At 44.7% G+C, this 16,509-nt stretch overlaps 1 protein-coding gene across 2 annotated transcripts in view; it reads right to left on the bottom strand.

Moving 5' to 3' along the window:
* Positions 1–16,051, bottom strand: part of SLC6A11 (solute carrier family 6 member 11) — a 124,884-nt gene extending 108,833 nt beyond the window's left edge. For both annotated transcript variants that reach the window (XM_034955786.3, XM_034955787.3), the window contains exons 1-4: positions 15,659–16,051; positions 12,585–12,719; positions 12,332–12,472; positions 8,778–8,868 (exon numbers count right to left, since the gene is read on the bottom strand). In XM_034955786.3, coding sequence (XP_034811677.1) covers positions 8,778–8,868; positions 12,332–12,472; positions 12,585–12,719; positions 15,659–15,914 — 623 coding nt within the window. In that variant the 5' untranslated portion in view covers positions 15,915–16,051. The remainder of the gene's footprint in view (positions 1–8,777; positions 8,869–12,331; positions 12,473–12,584; positions 12,720–15,658) is intronic.
* Positions 16,052–16,509: the final 458 nt, after the last annotated feature.

Genomic DNA, 16,509 nt, shown 5'->3' with positions numbered 1-16,509 from the left:
TCCCTCAGCGTTTCCAAAATTATGTTTAGTTAATGGTAGAATTGAATTTTTTTCTTCTGCCTACATTACAGGCATTAGTTCATTTAAATAATTAAATGAACTAATATCAAGACAAATGACTTGATAACTAAATAAATACATAAAGATTAACAAGGTGGAAGCTTCTACTAGCTTCTTCTCAACATCTGCCTGCAAACTCTCCTTTGTGTTAAAATCTTCCATTCACTGGAAGGAAACAGTAAATGATGAACCATTCAGAAAGCAAGCTTCATTTCACTTTTCAGGGCTAGATATTTCTACGGGCCTATAGGTGCATATAGCAGAAAGAAAGAACTACTAGTTTCTTCACAATGTCTGCCTACAGACTACTGTAAATGGGATTCGTTACACAAACAGGAGGGTTCATTATGACACATAACAGCTTATTCACTAACCCCGTGGCTCCTATTTTTTAAATTATGAAATAATCATGCTCCTAGTTTTAATTGTTTCTAATTTAAATAATACAAAAAAGTACAAAGCAAAAAGTAAGCCTCTCTCTCTATAACCTCACTTACCCCCGAGTCCCACTCCTGGGTAATCTGTTAATAGTTTCTGTGTATTCTGCCAGACATGGTTTATGGTTATAAAGGCATATACAACACATATATTACATACGATATCATATACAACATTCTACAGCTCACCTTTTTCACTTACTGTTAGCTTTTCTGGGTCAACACATTTTCTGCCTCATTCTTTTTTAGCAGTTGTATAATTTATCTAATCCATATCATATTTAAGAATATTTTACATGTCCTTTCTAACTATCACATGCAGTGCTGCTGAGGACATGTTCAGGTTCTGTGTAACTAGTGAGGTCATATCGCAAAATAAACTTTCAGAAGTAGGATTTGGGGACAAAACTTATGTGCAGCCCCAGTGCCGCGGGTTATTGCTAAATTGGCTTCTGTTGCTGTTGTTTAGAAAAAAAAAAATGGGGACTTGAGAGTTCAGGCAGATTAAGAGCTGCTCATCTGCCTGCATCAGAACAAGTTCACTGAGGACATGTGAGATTAGAAGACCTCACAGCAAGTGGGAGGCTGTGGAGGAATTAATACATCAGGGAGACCATTCTCTTATTCCCTTCAGTGTATTCTATGGCCAAGCATGGCAAGAGTGCTTCCACCCTGTATTTCCCAACAGTGCAGGGCACCACCACCCAGCTTTCACCTCCGGAGGAAGGAGCCTTAGGTTACTGCACCTGGACCACATCCAGGGCCTCCACCTGCAGCCTGGGGAGGCTGCCTTATCCCCAGGCCTGATCGCACAACTCTAGGGATAGAACATTTGCAGGCATCCCACAGAATCACTGCAAACCCTTTAGAAAGGTACAGAGGCCCTTCATGCTCTTCTCCAGGCTCTTTGACTGCCTTGCCATTCCCCAAACAGCCTCCCACTATGGGGTCACCACCCCCGCTGCTCCCTCGGCCCTGTAGCTCCTGGGACCTCCACATGGCTTGCTCCCTCACTTCTCTCAGTTCCCTTGCTGACATGCCACCTCCTCAGAGAGGCCCTCCCTGACCCTTGAACACTTTCTGCCCCCTAACCCTGCTGACTTTTTCTTCAGGAAACTGATCTCAACTTAATCCAATATTTTCTGCTTATTTGGTTGTTGGTGCTCTCAGCTCCATAAGGATGAGTGTTTGTTTTGTTCATGTTGCATTCCAGAACCTACAATGAGACCTGCCATATAGTAGGTGCTCAATAAAGACCTGTGAGTGCATAGATGCTCTGGCCCCTGCCTGCTCTTCAGTAAAGTCTCCCCTTAGCCCCTAGGATCTAAATGCAGTAGCATTGTGGGTAAAATCTATAAGCTGCAACACACAACTTCAGGTCTCTGTGCTCTTGCTTTTTTTATTCTCTCCACCTGGTATGTCATTTACTCACTCCATGGCCAACCGCGTGAACTTCTATTTATCCTTCAAAACCCAGCTAAAGTATCACCAACTCCATGTAGCCTTCCCCAAAGTCCAGGTATCCAGGGTTCCCCAGCCTCACTCTGCAAGCATCCTACAGATATATCTGTTACCTCGTAATTCAAAAACTCTTTTTATTTATTTTTTCCTACTTCCCAGCTTCCCCTGCTGGGCTGTGTGCTTCTTCATGGAGAGCCAGTGTCCCACCACTCATCTTTCTGGCTACTTATAAGATGCCCAGCACCCAGTATTTACTAAGAAAAATGTCAAAAGAACAATTAAGTGAAGAAAAAAATGCACTAAGAAAGCTCACCATGCCTACTGTGAGGGGGAAACAAGGCCTTGCTTGATGAGCCTTCTCTAAAGAATCTTAAAAAGAATCCACATAGACTTGCAGAGATCTGGATAAAGTCTCCTGTGTAAAAACAGCTACTATTTATTAGCACTTACCACATGCTAGGAGCTTTGTAAGCATCATCTCACTCCATGCTCTTGGCAAGCCTAAGGGGTGGGTACGTTTACCATACATCATCCCATATTCAGAGGAGCAGGCAGAGGCTCTTCAGGTTGCCCAGGGTCACACACTTGACAGGAGGAAGGGGCAGCTGCTTAAACTGGGCTCTAGAACTTGCCGCTAACATCAACACTTTAGCCACGGGGTGATGTGTTGGGGGTATGGTGGGGCCAGGTAATCCAAACTAGCAGAACTGGATGTTGCTACACAGCATGCAGTGCTGACCTAGGAAAGGGTCCCAAGGGCACTTCTGATGCTGAATCAGGAGGCATGAAGGCTACTGTAGGCAAACAGAGCAACTGTGCACAGGCCTTGGCAGCTTGGGCCCAACCATGACTCTGTACCTGTAGAGATGAGGCTGGAAGGGATCCTGTGCCTCCAGTAGCCAGAACTAACACAGGCACCCCACTTATGACCCATCAAAGTTCTCAGAATGTGTTATTTCACTTAATCCTCACAGCAGCCTGGAGAGGTTGGTAAGGCAAGGAACAGGGTTAACCCCATTTCACATATGGGAGAAGCAATTGCAAAAAATCTTCTTACACATTAAAACCTTTCCAAAGAGCTTAAGATGGGCTGGGCTTCCTACAGGAGAAGTCTTATTCAGTTCTCTTCTCAGCCTTGCAGGTGGGTGTTCAGGTGGGTGTTATCATTTCCAATTTACAGATGTGGACACTGAGTTCCAAGGGGGTAAGAAATATTCATTCATTCATTCAGTCTTCCATTCACTCATTTCAACAAATATTTATTGAGCACCTAGAATGTGCTGGCAAGACAATAATGAACAAAACAGACATCGTCCTTGCCAGCATGGAACTTAAATTCTGATGGAGAAAGAGAGAATAATCAAATAAATATACAAGGATTTCAGTTAAGAACTATTAAGAAAGAGTGATGGGGCATTAATAAAGAGTGATGGGGTTGAGAGGGACTGGGGTGTGGATTCCATGGGCATGGTCAAGGAGGGCTCCCCATATGACACTGACATTTGAATTAAGACTCAATGATAAGAAGGAGCCAGACACACAGGATCTGGTGAGAAATCTTCTAGCAAAAGGAAAAGCAAAAGCCAAGAGACTGACCCTGGGACAAGGCCCGTACATCTAAAGGACAGAAAGAAGGCCAGTGTGGAGGAGGGTAATGTGCAGAGGGGAAGATAGGCCTGGGAGAGAGGCAGGGAGTCACCCCAGTCCCACAGAAAGAACCAACCTTCACTCTAGTTCCTCTGATCCCAAATCTCATGTCCAAAGAAAATCAATTAAAACATTCACGTGACTCAAAAATAAACACTAAAAACAAAACTCCTCCAGTGAAGATAAACCAGAAAAACAAGGCCTCATCCTTCTGAATAAATAGAACTGAATACCCTTAGAGCTTAATTTGGGCTCGGCACACAATATGTGCTCAACATGTGCTTTTTGAATGGACACCGTGCAAAAACAGTTTTGATTGTATACACAACAAGAATGGAGTTGCTCCCCAAACCCTGGACTAATGGGACTTGCGGGCCTGAGAAAGGGAAGTGAAGATGAATCAATGTCCGTCTGATGCCACAATATTGGTTATGCACTTAATAGCATTCAATCCCACCAGAGGGTACAGGCTCAAAATTTAGAACTGCAGACACATTTAGATAAATGCACGGATGCCAGATGCATAATGGGTTACTAAGGGAAACGAGGATGGCCTAATTTTGAAGTCTGACATTAGGAAGACAAGCAGCCCTGGCCTTGTAGGACCCCCATAAGAGTCAGAATCCAGGACTGATGTAGGGCCTGAACTTCTCTCATGGGCTAAGCCAGCAATTTTAATTACATCTGAAAAGGGAATTGACACTTCAAGATGGGGAGTGGGCAGGCCAGGTGCCCATGGCCAAGGCAAAGCCATGGCCAGATGCAGGCAGAGAAGTAGTGCCTTGTAGATGATTTTAAGGTAATCTGTGGGCTTGTCTCAACTCTGCTTCTAGAGACTAGAACCTCATCTTCCATCTTTACTTCCCCTAAATAAGACACCGTGTTTTTCTTATGTGTACCAGGAGCTCAGATGTTTGTCAAATGAATGAACTATAATAGCAGACAGCCTAGGCAGTCTACTTTGACTGAGCAATGTGGCCCTGACTGAAGTCCCTGGAGTTGGAGGCAGTGTGAAAAGGACAACAGGAGCCCACCAAACCAGTCACACAAGGAAACAACAAAGAGAGATGAAGGAATGTTTTTGAGGAAGCTTGATCCAATACTTGAAGAGTACTGTCACACAGAAAAGGAATTAGGTATGCTCTGTCAAAGCCCCAGAAATCAACTTTTGGCTGAATTTAAGGAAGAACTTATTCCTAGCAAAATGTTTCCCAGACTGCATTTAGTGGAATGCTACCATTCACAGTGGAGTACACTGGGGCAGGGGCAGAGAGAGGGAAGGGATTCTAATTTATTCCATAGGAAAATAAGTTTGGAAATTTGGGTTCAGCAAAGGTAAATGGATATTCTCACTGAAGGACATAGCTTTCATCCATTCTCAAACTTATGTGGCTCAAAAGCTTTTCATAGGATGATATGAACATCTCACACAATCTCTATATTCTAATCTCAGCTCAGGGGCAAAGAGGAATTAGAGGTGTCTGACAAAAGCATAATTGTATGAAGGAGTGTGTGTCCCACTAGTATTTGAGTACTTTTAGGATACAGGATTCAACACCACATGGATGATACAGACAGAGATGCAATCTGAATAGAAAACTAGAACCATGGGTTCATTTGCCCATGAACTTTCATCTTGACTAACCAAGTAGCTGGCAGGATGGTCTATACCGATGAGGATGCACACAAACTGCCCTTGCCTGCCCTTGGTGTCCAAATGAATGGATAATATGGAAATTGCAAAGGGATCCTGGAATTAATCAGTGCTGTTGGGTGAGAGGCTTAATGACAGCAGGTGTTCTTGCCAGAGCCCACTTTGACTCTTCTCATATAGTATTTTCTAGGACATATTGCCTGCCTGTCTGCCTTCTTCATCCATCCATCTAGTTTATAAATATTAACTGAGGGCCTTCCATAGCCTGGCAATGATAAGTAAAACCAGACAAGGTTCTGCTTCATGACTGTCTATTGGGGAATACAGACAATGAACAAATACATTATACAAATAATGATTTAATTAAGGTTTTCCATATATGTTACAAAGGAAATGAGTGGTGCAAAAACAACAGTAACTAACACAGAGACCTTGTCCAGTCTGGAGTTTCAGAGTGAATTCTCTAAAGGTGAAAGAAACTGTTCTGCAGACCCCCAAATGTGCAGGTCCAATACAAGTCTCTGACATTCTTCCAGGAAACCTCAACCCAATGGGACTGGGAAAGACCACACAGGCCCACCCAGCACAGAAGTCTCCTTTCAAGCACATATCTAACAGATGCTCTATTTGAGATTATGATTCAGTAGGCCTGGGGTAGGTAACCAGGTGATTAAAATGCTGCTACTCTGTAGACCACATTTAAGTAGCACTACTCTATAAGGCAATTTAAAAGACATAAACAAATGGAGAACTAGCTATACCATGTCCATAGACAGGTTCAATCATAAAGATGTCAAATTTTCTCAAACTAACCTATGAGTTCAATAGACTTTTAATCAAAATTCCCACACAGTTATTTTGTTTTTTTATTGCTATTCTTGTTTAATTCAGCAAACTGATTCTGAAATTCATTTAAAAGACTAAAACAATTTTGGAAAAGAACAAAGTGGGAGACTTGCCTTACAGGCTCAAGGCTTACAATAAAACTATAGGTGTGGTATGGGCACAGAGATAGACAAAGAGACCAATGGAACAGAACAGAGAGCCCAAACACAGACTTGTGCTTAAAGGAAATTATGTATAGAAGATGGCATTATAAATCAGAAAAGAATGAATGATCAGTAAGTCCTGCTGGGAAAATAGGTTATTTATATATTAAAACCTGGATTTCTACCTAATACAACATTAAAAACATTAAATTCCAGATGGATTATATTCCTAAATATGAAAAAAAAAAACTGTAAAACTCTTAGAAGAAAATATGGAAAATTTTTTCAACTTTGGGGTAGGGAAATATATCTTAAATAAGACACCAACTGTGCAAACCCAAAAGAAAAATCGACAAATTCGACTTCAATAAAATGGAAACTTCTGTACACCATAAATAAGAAAGAAAAGCCACACACTGGGAAAAGATAATATCTAGAATGTATTAACAATTTCTATCTGTAAGAAAAGACAAACTATCCAAATAGAAACGAATGTAAACCTGAAGTTCACAGGTACAGAAATCAACTAGCAAAAAACAGACAAAACAAAACATGAAAAGGTGCTTAACCTTACAAGTAATTAGAGAAATGTGAATTTAAAATAGTAAGTTATCATTTAATGTCCATTACACTGGCAAAACAAAAACTGAACAGACCAAGTGCTGTCCAAAATCTGAAGCTGCAGAAATTCTCACAAACTCTTGTTTGGAGTGTAAATTAGATTAATTTTTTTTTTTTTTTTGAGACAGTCTCGCTCTGTCACCCAGGCTGGAGTGCAGTGGCGCCGATCTCGGCTCACTGCAACTTTCGCCTTCCAGGTTCAAGTGATTCTCCTGCTTCAACCTCCTGAGTAGATGAGATTACAGGCATGAACCACCACCCAGTTAATTTTTGTATTTTTAGTAAAGACAGGGTTTCACCATGTTGGCCAGGCTGGTCTCAAACTCCTGACCTCAGGTGATCCGCCCACCTCGGCCTCCCAAAGTGCTGGGATTACAGGTGTGAGCCACCATGCCTGGCCTAGATTAATTTCTTTCTAAAGTAATTTTACGTTATATGATAAAACTGACAACGCATGTATGCTACAACCCAGCAATTCCACTCAAGGAAGCACAGACTAGACATTCACTCAGTGTGCTTAATAATAGTGAGAAATGGGCAACAGCCTAAATGCCCATCAAGAGGACCAAGAGGACCTGGATAAATACAACACAGGCCATTCATACAATGAAATACTCTGATAGAAAAATGAAAGAACCAAAGCTACATGTACCAATATGGATACATCTAAGAACCAATATTGAGCAAAGAAATAAAGTTGTTATAAAAAATGTAAATAATGGATGCCAGTAACACAAATTTGAAAAATATGCAAGAAAGACCTAGGTGCTATTTGGGGCATATATATATGAAAAGTATAAAGATTTATATGAGAGTGGTAAATCTAAATTCAGCATAATGACCTCTAGAGAAGGCAGGAGACGAATGGTATCTGGGAAAAAAATAAAAATCACTCATAAACCACTGCCCCACCACACACACATATACTACTATTAATCACCATCAGAGTAAGGGAGGCTTCTTCAATGAAGCCAGGACTTTTTAGATTGAAAAGCTCCAGAAAGCATTTAGTCCAGCCTTTGACCCATACAGGAAACTTCTCTCCAATACCTGGGGCAAGGGATCCTTCTACCTTTAAAACAAACTTGCAAGTCAGGGCCACTGTGTATGGTTATACAGGTCGTGCACCACACAATTCTGGAATGTATATTTCATAATGTAAATTATGGCCCCTTGGGTTGTTCAGTGTGCAATGTACACAACCACACATAGCAGCCCTGTAAGGGTCACAGATCCTTTGGAACTCTGATAAAACTATGCCAATTTCTGGGAAAATGCCCATCCACACAAGTACTACTTATAATTTCAGTGGATTCAGACACACCCCCAACAATGATTGGCAACCCTATACTGGTCAACTTCCAGGGATGGGTGCTCACAACCTTCTGAAGTGCTTCCAGATAATGCTATGCTGTGAGACCAAGTTCTTCCCTACGCACATTTGAAAGCTGCCTCTTTATAATCTCTATCCATTATGGTTGATCTCCTTCTTTTCCATATGACACTTCAGCTACTGAAAGAAAGCTAACCCATCCCCTCTAGAGACTTATGCTTTCCAGGCTAAATACACTCTTGACTTAGCTTATTGCAAACAGGCTGCATCTCCTCTTTTGCTCAAAATGAATTTTTAAACTGTCTATCCTTTCACCAAGCACTTCCTGCCCTAATAACCCACATGCATGCTGACATGTTATCAAAGAACAAGAAAACATTTCTCTCAGCTGCCCCTTTGGGAAACCTCTGAAGATCTGCACTCTTGCTTCCGAAGCTGTCGAATGCTCACAGAAGCCAGGAAGTGCCAGGCTGGAAGAAGGATCAGGCTTTTTCCAGGAATAGGGGCAAGACCAACTGAGCAGAACCAGGACAGAGCCCCCACAGGCCAAGGGAGACAAGTTCTTCTCCACTTACTCCCAAAACTCCATGACAGGGGAGGTGGCATTCTGCAGAGACACATGGCTGTAGTTGCTCACATTCAGTTTCTGGAACTCCACACAATTCTCTACAGTGGAAACAAGACAAGAAATAGAAGAAAATTAATCTCCATGAAAGCTGAATCCTGAAAAACATTCAGAGCTGATGCGCAACTAGGCATTTTCATCTAGCCACTCCAAGTAAACATGCGTCAAAGGGCAGTGGGGAAAATCAATACTTTACAAATAGTTAAGAGGCTTGGACTGATTAGAAGAGGAGGAAAGGTTTATGGGGCAGGGGGCCTTCTCTCTCCCATTCCTAACCAACACTCCCTATCAAACTGTCTCCTCTACCCTTGTTCCCAAATCTTCTTTTATTTTTTCCACTTCCCTGCCTAAGTCCCACCAGTAGCATTTATCTGTCTGGCTGAAGGGCTGTAGTGGAATACAGGGACTAAAGGAATGGATTGTCCATGGTGACCTTGGGGCAGTAATGCAGCTGAGACTCAGTTTTACTTTATGTGAAAAGGGGCTAATGCCACAGCTGTCTCATCAAGACGTGATGATTGGAGGAAATGGTGTGAATCAACATATGTCAAGAATCCCTGGTTTCTTCATCATTCCCTCACTCGATCCAGTCAATCAGAAAGGACTTACTGAATACCTCTTCTTATTTCACGAAATTTGATGTCCCAGGGAGATTTAATCTCAAGTAAAAGCAACCTAGTGTTCATCCTTCAAGGCCCAGTGCCCCTGGGCCTTAACCCCATCTCCAGGAGGCCTTCCCCAACCTCCCTCCCCTGAAATCTAAGAAAGCAAGAATTCAAAGGCCCTCCAAGCAATCACCTTCTCCAACTCCCTTTATTTTGAGGAAGAAGAATCTAAGGTTCAGAAACAGGCAAGGGACCCCCACCTATACCCTCTTCCTCCTCTATAAAGTCACTGGCCAGCGTGGATAGAACTGTAATAAACTCCAGCCAGGGCTCCCTCTACTTTGCCACGGGTATTGCCCAGAAAAGTCCACTACCATGGGACCCATATCCCTCTGTTTAAAGACACCTGGGGCACCAGACCATGAGCTCCCCAAGGGCAAGCCCTCCTGTATCCATTCACCTCAGAGGCCCCTGCACCCCACACCATGGCCAGCACCCCACACCATGGCCAGCACGGAGCAGGAGCCCGGAAGGCTTCACTCTTGCATGTCTTCCATCTCACATATGTACGAACGTTCCAAACCACATCTGTAATCTCTGCAGGCAGGAATCACCTCCTATGTGCAATGTTTCACACATTGCAAGTGTTCACACACCTTTAGAGAAAGGGGATTGCAAACCAGTTGAAGAAAGAGGTTTGCAGTCCACTGGGGAAAATCCAGATTGTCTGCCTGCTTCTTGCTCCTCTTGGCAAGTGCCAACTATGTTCTGAAAGGAGGTGGTCTGGGGGTCCTCAGTCAGGCTTGAGAGGAGCCTGGAAACCTGAAATTGTCAGCAAGATTTCTGAATGTGTCCTGTGCCTTTTTCTGGAGAGAGGAGACCTTGACTTCTATCGAATTCCCTAAAATAGGATTTCTCAATTATTTTTTCTTCCTAGAGTTAAAAAAAAATTTCTTGGACACCCAAGTTGACCAGTTATTTTTATTAAAATATTTAACCATGTACAAATAAACAATGAGTTATAAAGTCTTTGTGATTATAGTATTCATACAATTATAAACGTCAAATTAAATTTATAAATTAAATACCAACTATACTACAGAACCAACACAATTTAAAGTGATAACAGAAAATGGATGCATAGGATAATGCTATTTGGTAAAATTATATTGCTTTCCCAACAGAAAAATGAAATTGACATGTAAGAAGCAGAATCTGTTGAGTTCAGGTGGTTTATTCCTCCATGCACTATTTGAGATTTGATTACCGATTTTCCTCTGGTTACACTTCTGCAAAACCTTCATTCCTATGGTGTGTTGCATTCTCAACTGGACTTCACTTAGTACTAATGCTCTATTTATGAATTAAACCTTTCTGGTCTTTTTCCCTTGGCCGTCATCATTCTATTTGCCATGAATGCATCTTAAAATATAAGCATGCATAAAGTCAGCCACTGGAATCTCCTGACTATCCTCAGTTATAAGGTGTTTGCTCAGACCATCCAGAGCATGCACATATTTTTAGAGTAACCTCAAAATAAGTACACACAATTAAATTACCCTAGAGGACTCACAGGCCTCCAAGAAATTGTCCTTGAATTTTAGTTTGATAAACATTTCTATGAGTTCCCTGGCCAAAGGGAGGTTAAAAACTAGGGCCCTAAAGAGAGAAACAGCAAAAGCTCCACAAAATGCAACAGCCAGGGGTTGGCAGAGTCGGGGTGTAGGGCAGAGTCAGGCATCACATAGGGCTAGAAGCCAGACTGCAGCATCTCCTAGGTCTACCACCTGCTGTTCCTTCTACTGGTCACCAACATCCTACCCGATCTTACTAGATCTCAGCCCTCACGATGGCAGGCCACTTCCAGACACAATTTAACACAGGTTATCATACAGATGGTGAATAGGTCAAAGTGTGTGCGCCAATTCCAGTCAAAAGGCAGCAGCTCTCTGGAGCACTATTGGAGGGTTCTAAGGCCAAGACTAGACTGAGAAGGAAAGAGTGCTACAATTGATTAGCGATGTCTTCTGTGAGCATGGCCAGCTTAGACAGGGATTGGGCAGGGATATGCCTTTCCTGGATTATAAAACTCAATGCTAATAGGAGGATATATGGAAAAACAAACAATATATCAGTATCAAAAATAATCTAAAAGATTATCCATTCCAGCAGGAGTGGGGTTGGGGGCTAAATTCAAATGTCAGCTGGGTTGGATTGATAAAGTAAATGAAGAAAGTGAGCTGGGTGGGGTTTGTGCTAACTCCAGGACGGATGTGTCCTTGAAGGCAACAGCCACCTCTTGGCTACAGCCACTGCTGTCAAGCAGGAAGGTGGGTCTGGTGTCACCAGATCGTTTAAGTTTTTAAGATAGGCTGGAAACCTGAATTTTTCACGTGAAGTCTTCCAATTTTTTAATTTTGGCAACCAAATCTATTTTTTAAGTCTGCCATTCACTGATCTAAAGCCTGGTTGGCCTGTAGGTCCTCTGTCTGCAGCCCTTGATCTAGTCAAACCTCAGTTTTACAGGGGAAAACTTGACACTAGAGGCAAGACTAGTATTGGAGCCCTAGTCCCCTGAGTCTAAGTCTAGTGCTCTTCCTCACACCCCCATCCTGCCCCCAAAGGGCTCAGTCTCTGCATTTGACAAACAGAGGACAGAACATCTCCATTCTCCTAACCATGCCAGTCTCTGGGCCAATGCTCAGCTCAGGCTTTAGGGCTGCAACTCACAGAACGTACCAGAACAGGTGCAGAGCTGACCCCAGTTTCAGCAAGACTACCCTAGAAAACTGGACTCATGACAAGAGGCCAGGGACCAGGACTGGCCTGAAGGGCATGAACAAACCCCAATCCCAGGTCACCCAGCAGGACCAGCAGAGAGACCTCCGTGGGGCCATACCTGTGTTCCACTCATGCCCACAGGTAGCCCAGGGTAGCTCAGTAGTGAAGCAGTTGCTCAGGTAAAAAATGGCCCATGCCAGGATGATGATGTAGTACACATTCAGATGGGCCTCAATCACCTGCGTTGCATAGCCAATGCCTGAAAGGACAAAAGAAAGGAAGGAATTTGAGTCTATCTTTTCAAAACAATCTGCCTTTGCAGTTGACATTCCCTGGGCAAAATTTTATTTTCTCATTAACTCAACACATACCTTCAAATAAAGGGCAAACTTTCCTCCAACACGTAATGCCACCTTCACTTGTGAACTGCCCCAGAGCTGTCTCCAGGAAAAAAACAGGAATTCCACAGCAAATAAAAAACACCACGTAGGGAATCAGGAATGCCCCTGTAAGGATGCAAAGGAATGAAATGAAAACTGTCCCTGCCGATTCATACTTGGCTCAAGAACTCTTTAATAAACATCTACTACAGGCCAGACATGATGTTCTTTGAACTTGAGTTCAAGTTCCCATTATGAAGACCAGAGTCAGAAAACAGCGCTAGGTTTCTGTAAGTCTACCTCACATCTCCAAGTCTCAACTTCTCCATCTGTAAAATGGAGCTTTAGTTTTTAATATCTGCACTGCTTCCCTCATAGAACTGTAATGCAGCTAAGATGATAATGTAAAAGAAATTGTTTCATTGGCTCATTTAAAAAAATTTTTTTACATTTCATCCTCCAGCATGGGTCAAATTCATTCCCTCCCTGAATGTTGCACCCTTTTTCATTTTAAAGTGACCTCAACAGACCAGGTGAGGGGCACCCCTTCCTTTTACTTTGGAAGTGACTTGCAAACAATCTTTGTCATAAAGAAGAGCATTCTCAGGGAATTATACAATGAACAATATTAAGCCTCAAAGAATTAAGTACCCCTACACATGAGGCCCAGGTGTGGTGTCAACTTGCAAGGAGTTTGCAACAAGAATCTATCTAGCAAAGGCTGGCTTTGAATTGGTCCAGGAAAAGACCACCCCTAAGCATTAGTGTTCCTATCTTGAAACACAATACCCATTGCCTGGGCCTTTCTGTGAAAAAAATTAAATAACTGAGGTGAGCATGAACTATTACACCCAGAATGGGGATTTTTCCAAATCCCTCATTCTGTCCCTCCTGTCTAATAACAAAGCATGAAAACACATGCTATTTGCCACCATCTGATCTCACAAATGACGGCTTTAACTGAAAGTGCTTTTTGCCAAATGAAGTCTCCTTAACTGTAAGGATTAATAGCAACAATTTTGATGAATCCTGATAGCAGGACCATATCTATCAGGGTTTGAAAGGGTCTTAGCTTTTCTGGGCAAGCAGCTAATTTAAAGTTTCATATTGGGAAAGAAATACTTTAAACTATTGTTGGGATCTCAAAGGAGGGCAGTAAGGATGTTTTTAAAAAGGTAAACAGTTGAGAAGCAGATATCCCAACTACATTAGAAAGCAAAAAGTGTGGAAAAGGAGATAAGAGGATCTGTTTACTGAATCGAAATCTAAGTGATTAAAATCAGCTGCAGCAGGTCCCCTAACATGCTGTTATTTACCTGTGAAACCTCTAGAATCTAACGTATGACACTTTCAGAAAGCCTTTTGACCTGTGTATTCACAAAGCTACTAATCCTTAGGATAATAAACTCAATCAAACCAGGAGATCTATGAATCTCAAGGAAACTCTTGGCAAGTCAGAAAAAAAAAATGACTCATTTAAAAAACTTCACTCATTACAACTTTTTTAAAAAAAAAATCTGTGACAGAATTTGTAATTAACCCAATTTACCGTGTTTTCTGCTTTTATGAATGCTTTTTGTTTTGGCACAACAATTTCCTGTATGGAAAAAAAAGATGTTAAAACAATTTGTGCCTGAGGACTACCCTAGGTGTGCACAGGTTTCCAAGTGGACGCAGCTTACAAACGCTGTATCTGCAAAGAGAGGCGGGATTCACAGCCGAGAGCACAGGGCACGTTGGGGGTCTCCAAGTCCACTCCCTCTCTCTCCCTTGCCAAGCCGCCAACACCAGCGGCCACTTCATTACCAGTGCAGAGCAGGCTTGGAGCAGCCTGTGCCTTCAGGATGAATGTCCCCAAAGAAAGGGCCTGGGCCAAGCAGTACCCTTCTCCCTCTCCCGGCAGCTGCTCGCACAGGAAGTCCTGCTCTGCACAGACTCACAGCCCGGTCCCTGCCAGCCAACTTCTAAGCCACCTTCGCTGGGGTTTGGGAATTTGCTGGAGGGGCAGGGGCACAGCAAAGAGAAGAGAGAATATACAGATACAGGCTCTTCCTTCGAGAAATTGTGCCACCGAAGGAGGTTTTATAAGATCCCTTGCCATGGACCCGCCCAGCTGTCCTGCCGATATGACAGGAGGGGGTCCTGAAGGCTGGAGCCCCTTCCCTGAGCTGGGAGAGTTACGGATTCGCTGCTGCATCTTTTGCCAAACTGACTTTGAGAGGCTGTCACTAGAAAGGACTCTCTCATCACTGTCCTTTCCCTCTCCCCTTCTACATCTCTATGCAGAGAATCAACATTAAACCAGTATTGCTGTTTGTCGTGGGTGACTCTCAGACCCGTAAAATAAACTGTTCGTTGTCAATTCTTCCACCAGAGGGGCCCCACATATTGGCCCTAGAAATGGGCTTAAGAGCAGACGAAAGACTAGGCAGGAAACCATAGAGCAATGCCTCGCCTAAAAGTTCTCCCTGTTGTGAGTCCAGTCCCAGTTTAAAATAAGGCCTTTGACATCAGAATCTCATCTTTATTTTTGGTCGAGTGAGACTTCTCTGACCCTCAGTGTCCTCACCTGCAAAATGGGTAGACCCCTGCCTACGAAAGTGACTGAGAGGATGAGATGAGATGATATGGTCAAAGGTGCTCGGCACTTCAGTAAGCGCGCAAAAACTGAGACCGCTTTGATCATCAGGAGTCCCTTCCCCACAGGCCGTTTTCCCAGTTAGGAAAGCTGAGGCTCCAAGGGGCCAAGTGCCTGAAACACCAGGGCGCCTACCCAAAGCAAGGGCTCCCTGGCCTCGGTCTGCATCTCATGCTGGGGACAGAACGCGGGCAAGTCCCCGCGCTGGCAGGTGGAACCCTCAGGTGCGAATTGGCACGTGCGCGTGCGCACTGGCACAGGTGGGCCGCGCGCCGGGGCGAGCTCACACGCGAGGTGCCTGGAGTCGAGGTCCTCCGCTCGGGTTCCGCTCCACGCAGGCGCGGGAGGGGGTCTCGCGCTCGCCCCTGGCTCCCCGCCCCCACCGGGCGGTTGGCGCCCCCTCCCCTTCTCCTCACTATCACCTCACCTCCTCCGTTCTTGTAGCACAGGTAGGGGAAGCGCCACACGTTGCCCAGCCCAATGATCTCCCCGGCCACGCTCAGCACGAACTCCACCTTGTTGTTCCAGTGGCCGCGCTCGTGGACCGCCTTGTCGCGCTTGTCGCGCGGGTCGCGCGCGGGCGCCGCGCCCCCGCTGCTGCAGCCGCCACCCGGCGCCTCGGACTCCCGCGCCTCCTCAGCAGCCTTCCCATTGCCCAGGGGCAGCGCCTTCTCCGCCGTCATGGCCGCGCTGGCTGCCTCGTGCGCCGGCCCGGCTCTGCGCCGCCGCCCCGGGCGGGCTGGCTTTTCAGGAGGCGCGAGCGGGCGGGAGGGGGAGGCAGGGGGTGGAGCTGAGGGACCGGGCCAGACCAGCGCGGAGACTGGGACTGGGACTGGGACGCGCCGCGGAGGCCCGGCCCGCAGGGCGCCCACGCCACCTCAGCCCGGCTGGGCCCGGGAGCCCGCGAGCACCTTGAGCGCGCCGAGCCCCTGCAGCGCCCGTCCTTCCCGCGGCCCTGCCCACTGGCCTGCTGGGACAAGAGTGGAAGCGCCCGTTCAGGCCTAGGCTGGCTCCACTCACCAACCCCCAAAGTTCTACCACCGTCCATAACCTTCAAACGCTTGGGCCTCGGTTTCCTGTTTCTAATAAGAGGAATGGGCTCTAGACCAGACTTCTCCAACTTGAACTACACACCAGACACCTGCGGGTCTTGTTTAAACTACACATCACGGTCTAGTAGGTCGCAGTAGGCTGAAGAGCCTGCGTGTCTGACTAGCTCCCCAGGGACGCTGATATGTCTGGTCCAGGGACCACACCTTGAGGAAAAGGGAGTAAATG

The sequence above is a fragment of the Pan paniscus genome, chromosome 2 (assembly GCF_029289425.2).
Source record: "Pan paniscus chromosome 2, NHGRI_mPanPan1-v2.0_pri, whole genome shotgun sequence".
NCBI lineage: Eukaryota > Metazoa > Chordata > Mammalia > Primates > Hominidae > Pan > Pan paniscus.
This window is presented reverse-complemented; position numbering and strand designations above follow the sequence as displayed.